Here is a 9,688-nt window from a genome sequence, read left to right as displayed (position 1 = left end):
CATTAATAAGAAAAGTCTTTTATGAGTGGAACCTATATAAATGGTAAGTCTATCTCTATAGCAAGCTGAGACAACTTGACTAAATAAATGTATCCTCTTCAATGCAGGTGTGTGTTTTGGTAAGGCAAACTCATTCTTATAGGTTTGTTAAACTTATAATAAAAAAATATATTATTTCCAGCGCAGATACATGCATGTGTCCTGGGTTTTATTTTCTTTTTGATTCTTTTTAAGAAAATCTAAAAAAAAAAAGAAAAAAAAAGGAGATTCTTCAATCTTTTTAAGAAGGAGCGAAATCACTAAATGTGAGTTGTGAAACACATGAATATGTATTATGCTTCCATATATATGTTACTCATGCGTTAATTGTGGACCTTAACAAGTGTATATAGGCGCTCTTTAACATTTTCCTATTCTAAATTTCATTCGAATTAAAATGCCTAACTTGGCTGATTAAATTATATATGTTGTTTTGGTACCAAATTACATACAATATTAAAAAGAAGCAAAGCAAAGAAAGAAGAGAAATGGAAAGACATGGCAAAGAATAAAGGGTCTGGCAGTGTATGAACCCAAATCCTAAATGGGCCATGTAGGTCTGGAAATTGCGATGATAGCGTTATTAATCGGCAAAGCCAACTGAGCCTTCATTAGTAAATTAAACTTTTAAGAAATGAAATATTTGAGCCTCATCAGATTTATATACCATTAAAGTTTTCTAATTGAGATGAATTTTCTTGCAATATTTTTATTTAAATCTAAATTTAATTTCAAATCTCAATATTATAGCTCATGTGAGAATTGCCCAAGTTAACGAAAATGAATAAAAATGTAATCCACCGTGGGAGGCTAGGCTGCTGTCAATTTGCTCGATCGTCAAAATGTACAATTTTCTTTCTTACTAAAAATGAAAATGATGCGTGTACCAACAACCGAAACTTTTTTCCAACCACAATACCAATACTAAACTAGTCCTCTTCACCTAATTATCTATTTTATGATGGTGTTATCTTTTATTATTTTGCTAAACTTGACCATATACATTTTCAAACATTGGACGATTATTAAATGGCAACCACACATAAATTTGGATTAACACAAATTGCATTACAAAATATAGTTGAATCAAATTCAAATTAGAGCTCATTTTTAAGTTAAAATAATTAACTTCATAAAATAGGGATTCATAAGAACAAAACAAAAGCATTTTGCGATGCTCTCTTACTTCCTTCCAGAAAATCAGTTTCACTAAGTACTGAAGAAAATTAAACATTAAATTACAAGAAAACTATTTTGATATTTGCATATCATGGCAATGAAGTCAAATTAATCTCAAACTAAACCGAGTATTATCTCTTTTTTTTTTTTTTTTTAATTTTGAGCTCAGATTGTTCACATAACAAGTCTTAATATTTAATAACTTGATCTTTTTCCAGTAAAAATTTATGTTAATTGTATATGTTTACATAGGGAAATTTAGTTTAAGTCAACCCTATATGATCAAATAAAAATCCCCTTAAATATTCATAACTATAGCTTGGCTAGTAGTTGTAGCGATGTTCTTTTTAAAACTATTATTATTTAAAAGGACGATCATGATGCCCAGTATATCCTGGTTAAAAGAAACAAGTGGACAACAAAGAGTACAATGAAAAACCGAAGTACCATCTTAAATTATCAACAACAGTCCAAGAAATATTATAAAAATATCTTCCAATACAACCAAATCTCGTGGTGCCGTTTGGCATTGTCTAACATGCATGGAATCTTTATTCCCTTGATCTTCTAGCTAGATTTTCTACATCAAACAATCTCCACCATTCTGTAGCTGCCACCTCAATGGCTATTCTATCCTCCTTACCGGTGACATGGAAAATGGCCATTAATCCCACCTGGTTTAGAAACGTCAATTGATGAGATCAACCCAAACTCAAGCCCAAGAACGTTCAATTTACATATTGAAATCTTTGATATTGTACCATTGGCTACATAGGTTGATTCATCCACGGCTTAAGATGAACCCCTTTCGAAGTGGGCCTTGGGCTGGACAACAGAGAATTTACTTGGCGAAATTTCCTCGGATGAATCTTGCGGATTAGCATTACTGCGAGAGTGTTTTATGTAGAGGAAGAAGAGAATAAAGGAAAGAAAGACAGCAAAAAGTAGGAGAAAAATAAGCATCATAATCTCACCATGCAAAGCGAAGTTTCTATCACGAGAGAAAAGAAGGTGATCGTCTTGAGGATCATCATCAGGGGCCATGGAAGATGATAATAGAGGTGGAGGTGGAGGACTAGCCATATGGGAATCAATGGTGGAGTGGTCGGCTTAGGTTTAGCGAAAAGGGCCAGGACTGAGTGGATTTTATATAAAATGGATGGAGTTTCATTCATGGGCATTTATGGTAGCCGTGACAAGTGGTGTGTCACTGTTTAAACAGTCGAAAATGTATGGTACAGTATGGATTACGTTCAAAACAGTGCCTATATATACTTTCATCAAGAGCGTGAGAGCGGACGAATGAGACACAAAGGGATGGCCTCCACTGTCCCTACCCATGACTTCTCTAATTTGCGTCTATAAATAAGCTTGTTTAGTTGTTTTGGCCTGTTATGGTGTTATTTGTGAATCATGTGATGACCTCAAACATTCAAAGCTATATATATACTTCCCAAAAATACTCCTTAATATTCAATGAAACAAATTCAAGGATAGTTTTTTTTTTTTTTTTGAAGGCAATTCTTAAGAAATACAGCAAATTAAAATATAGCAAAAAGTTTAATAATTGGAATAATTGAAAATAAAATGAAAAAAAAAAAAGGAGATTGTTGTTATGGAGGTGTGAACGAAAATGAAGAAACAGCCAATATCTTCTTTGGTTGATTAAGGTACGAGAGGGAGTCCAAAAAAAATTAAAAAGGCTTGAAAGGTATAGCGGAAGAAATATATAGCCAAATAATTAACTAGGGATTGATGCGTGTTTCTTTGTACGATTTAAATGTAAGATAAGTATCTCAGAAATCTTTATTTTATAACTGTTGATCAAGTCATGCATGTTATTTTCATGCGATGAAATAGCTAACTAAGAAAATGACAATAGCCCCCTGAAATAACTTATAATTCAAAACAAAGGGTGCTTGTCCGAGGCCTTTCCAAGAAACTGGCCTCAAGAGGTCCACCTTCTATGACAAATTTGGAGTAGGGTTGTGCTCAATTATCTCTCCTTTTTCTTTTGTTGTCTCTTAATAAAATTTTAAACTTTTATTGCCATTTTAGTGGGCCCTTTTTATCCCTGATATATATGATAAGAAATGAACTCATGGCAAGGGCCATACGCTCATGTGAGACCACAAAGTTAGATCAAACCATTAAACATCCGTGAGTACTCTATTACAATTAACCTTTACCTGGTAGAAATTTCATTTATTGAAAATTTCGATCATTTTCAAATTTACAATTTTCATCTCAGACTTCAATCAACGGTTAAAACGCCATTATTTCTTCAAGCCACGAAACATTAACAATCTAGACTTGGGAGGAACTTCCGACTAAACCCCGATATACATTCTGATATCATCCAAATTTTACTTAATCATTTTCTGTCAAAAATTTTTTTTTTATGTGGTTTGCCCTCATCCGTCACCTGAAGTTAATAATTTGCAACCAAAAATTAATTAATCAATCAATGATTCCAAATCTTTAAGGAGGCCCACGGCGTAAGAATTAGCGGAAGCAGTGCCACAGAATTTTATTGTACGCGATGCTCAGCTTAGACAAGTCCTTTTAGCCTACGATAACGACAATTCCCGATAATTATTTCCATGCGGACAGGGGTGAGAAGTAGAAAATAAAGAAAGTTCCGAGAGAATTCAGCTACTGTACAGTGTACAGTTATGTTTTCCTCCCACTAATGAATCCCAATTTTCTTGGGACCTGCTATTTTCCCTCGTCAAACTCAACTTTCGGAGATTGGTTAGAAACACACTAGTTATCTAATATTTGGCAATAAAAAATATTCATGTTCTGTTACAAATAATTGTGCTACAAACAAATATGTTCCAATATTATGCAAATTACTACAAGGTGTTATAAATAGTAACGTTATAAAAAATATTAGTGACATTAATTTTGTATTTTCTTTTGTTAAAAATGTAATTTAATCTTGTTTATTTAATATAATACCATTTAAGCTCATATATATATATTTTTTATAATATTTCTATAAATTATTTCAAAAAATTTTATTGCTAAAACGACATTTAAAATCTTAATTTTTTTATCTGTCGGTGATAGGACAGATTACATGTCATAACAAGCTAGCGAAGGAATCAAATCAACACATAATAATAACCTGAGTTTGCTTTAAAAAAAAAAAGGTGGTTTAGGTTTTCAAGCAATAAACAAAAGGCGTGACTTCAACACGAGTTACAAGATATAATAAAACGTCCTCTCTGCTAACAGCCTCGACAGAAGAATCTCACTGGACAGCTATTTACATCCTGCTTGTTTGCTCCGCGGAAATTCCAACTGGATCGTGCCCCACACGCTCTACAAAACTCCACACGGCCGTCGCATCAGTCGTCCTTTCTGGTTTTTTCTTGATCTTGATCTCGACTCTTTGAAGGTTCAAGGCCTATGGGTCACAATGGCTACGATTCATGGCTGTATTGACCTGTACAATGGCATAGTATTGATCTGGGTCATGGATATTTTCTCGGACTATCCTTTTCTTTACCCTTTTGATTCTTTCTTGGTCTGTCAATAGTCAACACACAGGGAAGCCCATCTTAGATAAATGAGAGTTTTTCGATTATTTCTCTTCCTATTGGGTTTGAGTCTAATTGAAGGAGAGTTTTTCTGGATATGGAGCAAGCCCATCCTGGATAAGTTAGTTCTTAGTCCAAGCCCATATGGTTTCCTAATTTAATGGACAAATAGGCCCAAAAATAACTTTATCGGATTCCGGATCATGACAACTGCTACTAAAGAAAGCACAGATGCAGCTACAACTCGAACAAAATTCCATTTCATTTAGAATGACTTTGAAGCTTCCTTCGAACGCTTTTGGTTTCTTCTCGCGACAGGCAGTTCGTTAAATGGCAGATGGAATTGCAAAATTTTCATGTAAAAATATACAATTTTCTCCTCTGTTCCTTTAGCTTTTTAGAGCATCTGTTTCACTCCCAAACAAATTCTTTATGAAACCATGAATCGAACTTGAGCTCAGTTTCGTGCCTACAAATTGTGAATGCAAAACATGATCCCATGTAGACCTATTTTCTTCCCTTGATTAGATTGCAAATTTGCAAAGGTTTAAAGATTCCAAGGATCCCATGTCAAACTATCACATGTTCCCATTGTTCTAGCATAACATGCATTGACCGATCCCAAGCTTAGCAAGTTCGCTACGGTTTCAGGGCGAACACATGTGGGTCTAAAGAAGGAGCCCTTCTCCCAAATCACTATTTTGAACTAGGACAAAGTCTAATTTGAATCACCAAAAATGAAAAACATTCTTCATACGAACCTTCCTAAGAATTTATGAAAAAGCAACAAGAATGTTACTCCACAATGCATTCCCACCTTCTTTTAACAACCCTACATATACAAGACTTAAGACTTAAAAGAGTGTTTAAACACGACATTTAACAAATACTATTGTGCATGCTTCTGAGTCAAACCTGCGCAGTTCACGCTATTTAAGTTTAGCCACGGATGCCGATCAGATAGCCTACACAACAGACAAGATCGCTCCAGCAGTGCCCCCATGGCTAAACAAAGGAGACAATGCATGGCGAATGACAGTATCGACTCTGGTGAGAATTAAGTGCATGGCTGGACTCGCAATCCTCTGTGCGAGTATTGTCTAGACGAGATGGGCCGTGAACTCAGCTTTCATGACCCTTTATGCCTCTGCGGCAATCCTCATTTGGTGGGTCCTTTTGTGCCATCGCAAGGCCTTTGGTGATGAACTACTCCCTTTCTGGGGAAAGGGAGCACCGGTTTTAGGCCAAAAGTACCGCCAAGGTCCCTAAGTGTAGGCACAGAGTCACCGATGGTGCCTATGAGGCCACCGAACTTTGTCTAAATTCGAATTTTATCAGTGTAATCAAGATAGATTGCAAAAATAATGGTTTATCCCCTCAAATGACCGATAGAGCTCAGTAGGCTGGAATTGATACAACTAGGCCTAAACGTCAAAATCTTTTTTAATCTCTTTTGGCTATTTATCAACGGTGTCCTTGGAAGCTTTTTGAGAAAGGGAAAAGTCAATACAACGTAGTATTTTCTTTTCTTTTGTTTTTATTGATAAATTGGTCGTGATTATAATTGTCACGTTAACTTCTTTTTTCTTTACGTTACGTGGATCTATATGAGCCACAAAATCACAACCACTGCAGCGGCACGGCCATCGACACTGAACTAGCATCTGATTATTGTTCACTGTCCTTTGTTGCATCTTCTCTCCTTCCGACACTACCCATCCTTGGAACTAACATCTGAGCTGTAATTGAATCCAGAAACTATCTATTGAGTCATAATCTGATTTTCATTCACATCATTCTTACCCGCACAATAATATGGATGTCCCTGGAATTAGGATTATTAATTGTGACACAACCAATCATTAATTGTATAAGTAAGATGCAGCTCATTCAGCCCAACCAGGGATAAAAACCAAGGTTGGATATCTGATATTTTCAGCATCAAAAGTCATAACAATCATCATTCACCACCAACATGAACTCAGTTCCAATATGTTATCATAAACAACGGGAGGATTTCAGTAATAGAAATACAGTAACAATATTAGATTTACGTATCATATCATACGAGAAAGTTTAGGAATAAAAGAGAGCATTTATCCACGGTCCGAACCTACCTGACCAAGTCTGGAACAGATCTTCTGTATAAATCCCCAAGTCTATCATTTATTATCCACATAAAAACCAAATAACTAATCCACACTCACTCATCCATAACTGGTCAGAGTCCATAGACCTCCACAATCCACATACATTTAGAATCCCCTTCTTTTAGAGGGAGAAGGATTGCAACATTAGTACACACAAAAAAGAAGGAGCAGAATAGAACAAGGTTACACTTGCGAGTAATTTTACATTTGCTGAAACCCTTAGCAAATGTAAGAGAAAAAAAAAAAAAAGAGAGGTTCCTTCTTGTATATGCAAATGGAGAAGATCCTGCAAACATTGCATATCTTAATTTGTTCCAAGCAAAAATACAAAGCAGTTCTTAAACTTTTCCTAAAAGAGTTGTTGATAAGTTTAAACCATGCCTCAAAAACAAAAATCATCACTCTCTGTGCATGACATTCTCTTCCTATAATTTTCTGAATCTTGACTTGAGGGATATCCATATCTTTGATACCCAATGAGACAGAAATAAAATGAAACAAGAAATTGTATTGCAATCAAATGAAAATTTAGCCAATCGTCTGTGAATGCCATGAGCATGTGTAGATACATTAATCATAGTAAAGGAAAAAGAACACTTAAATCATCTTCATAATCACATTATCTTCAATTATAATAACTAGAAATTCATTGAAATGAAAAATCATAACACATATCCCAATTCCTTGATAATGTATAGTTATAATTCCCGTCTCTTTTCTGCTGTTAGCACTGTTTGAGAGAGAATTTTGAACAAAACTGGATCTAGTTATCTTAGTTGTTCATCATTAACAGAAAATTCAATATCAGGCATCCATGATTCACAAACTTCTTTTAATCCCCACCTCGAAACCCAAAAAGTAGGGAGAAGAACTATGACCAGATACAAAACAGATTATTAGTTAAAAAAACAGAGGGAACAAAATCAATGATGAACTAAACAGAAAGCTAGAAACTGGACGAATCTGTTTCAGATCCTGAATGAAACATAATTTCCATACAGCATCAAGATCTCCTCAAAATAATGGAAGATAAAAACTACTGGGTGATAACTAAAACAGCATGCAGCTGATATCAGGTATTTAGCAGAGATAAAATCGAATACTCTCATGAGTTTAGTTCATAATGGTCACTATTGATAAGATGTTCATATAGCTTATATCGCATCAACTTTCAGCAATTCTCTAACACTATCATCAAAAGATCAATAAAAAAAAAATTAAAGATCATACCAAGCAACCAATTTTGCTTTGTCTGCAATGACATTAGAATGAGAAGAAAAGGCTAAAGCAAATTCATCCATCCAATAATAAATACTGTAAATTCTGAGGATGTATTATTCAAAGTAAGATAAAAACCACATTGCTGGCAGTACAACAACAGAATTAAAAGGGGAAAAAAGCCTGAAATGATTCGATTTCATCCTCTTTCTCGCTATCCTGCTATATTTCCATAGAAAAAGTAATTCTCCATCTACTCAATCTCAATTATAAGTCAATTAAAACCCAACCAAATTGAATACTCCTCCAAATAATTTAAAAAATCACCAAAAATAAATAATCAGCCATACCAATCAATGAACCGATTCCTTAGCTCCTTCCAGCCCTTCCTCAATCTTCTTCTTGTTCTTCTCAATAGCAGCTGCAACCTCTTGAGGCATATACTTTTCATCATGCTTAGCAAGAACCTCAGTCGCAGAAAAATAACAGTCCCCGTTCCTTGCTTTGGAGGAAACGCTCCTCGACGAAACGTCCCGTTTAATCTCTTCCGTAAACGGCTTAACAAATCCTTCAACCACAACGGAATGTCCCTCTCTAAACAAATCCGGAAGCGAACCTTCGTACCGAACCAGAATATCAGTTATCAAATCGGTAATGACAAACTCCATTTCTTTACAAGAACCCGGTTGAACCACGCTTCCTTCCAGAACCAGACCGCCGAGTCTAAACTTTGTTTTCGAAGGATTTTTAGTGTATTTTTCAAGGGCGTCGGTTGGGGTAACGTAAAACACTAATTGTTCTTGAAAATTGTTGAGGACTAAAACTACAAAGCCCGCGATGCAACTAAAGGTTAAGGCGTAGGTCCAGAGGCGGCGTGTCTGGAGCTGGCGGGCTCGGGCCCCGATGTCTACTTTTTTGGGCCGGTTTGGGATGCGGCGGGCGGAAGTGTAGAGGAAGCGGAGTGTGGAGGATGTGAAGAAATGGTCGATGGTGGCGGTGGGAAGGGGCGAGAGATGAGAGATCAACGGTGGGGATTTGGGGATTGAGAGAGATGGGGGTTTCTGGTAGTGGAGATTGTGGAGGAGACGGGATCTGAGATGGAGGGCGAGTCTTGTGGCCATTTGATTGATCTTCACTTTTGGTTTTCTCGGGAAAGAGATGGAAAATTCTGGGGAGTTTGTTGGGAGGGTTTTGGGTTTAGTCAATACCCAACATACGGGGACGGGAGGCGGCAGTTTGATTTTGCTAGCTTTGATGGCGTGGGAAGCACGGGAGACTATTTCTTTCCGTTCTTATATTTTCCTAAGTTAAAAAATGCAACAATTGATTTTGTGGAAACCTCATAAATTCTAATATTTAACTTTATTGATTTTTTAATATAAAATAATGAAAATGATAAAATATTTTGCTAAGCGTTTTAATTTCTTTTTTTTTTTTGTCTCAAAATTGACTAAATTGAAATATACAATAAAAGCATTTATCGTTTGCGTAACCAAATATTTTAATTTTGTTTGTTATCTAATAACCAACAAAATTAAAAATATAATGATAAGT

The 9,688-nt window shown here is 35.6% G+C and overlaps 1 protein-coding gene and 1 long non-coding RNA gene across 3 annotated transcripts; both read right to left on the bottom strand.

Annotated features, from left to right (window-relative positions):
* Positions 1–1,644: 1,644 nt before the first annotated feature.
* Positions 1,645–2,921, bottom strand: LOC149515194 (uncharacterized). The gene is made up of 2 exons (XR_016327269.1): positions 2,193–2,921; positions 1,645–2,104 (listed from the first exon to the last, which is right to left on the bottom strand). It is a non-coding gene; the product is annotated as an uncharacterized LOC149515194 (long non-coding RNA).
* Positions 2,922–5,496: 2,575 nt separating this feature from the next.
* On the bottom strand, positions 5,497–9,429 carry LOC111295233 (cytochrome c-type biogenesis protein CcmE homolog, mitochondrial-like). Of its 2 annotated transcripts, none has more exons than XM_089744172.1 (2): positions 8,485–9,429; positions 5,497–7,202 (listed from the first exon to the last, which is right to left on the bottom strand). In XM_089744172.1, exon 1 carries the CDS (start codon positions 9,253–9,255, stop codon positions 8,488–8,490), a length of 768 nt encoding a protein of 255 aa, XP_089600298.1. In that variant the 5' UTR covers positions 9,256–9,429; the 3' UTR covers positions 5,497–7,202; positions 8,485–8,487. The 2 variants fall into 2 exon arrangements, with proteins under 2 accessions (XP_089600298.1, XP_022744372.2); XM_022888637.2 differs by lacking the exon at positions 5,497–7,202 and adding an exon at positions 7,405–7,787.
* Between the last annotated feature and the right edge of the window lie 259 nt (positions 9,430–9,688).

The sequence above is a fragment of the Durio zibethinus genome, chromosome 14 (genome assembly GCF_047325235.1).
Source record: "Durio zibethinus cultivar Kanyao isolate XHJ-2024 chromosome 14, ASM4732523v1, whole genome shotgun sequence".
NCBI classification, from domain to species: domain Eukaryota; kingdom Viridiplantae; phylum Streptophyta; class Magnoliopsida; order Malvales; family Malvaceae; genus Durio; species Durio zibethinus.
Note: the sequence above shows the minus strand (reverse complement) of the source record. Positions and strands in the feature narration are given on the sequence as shown.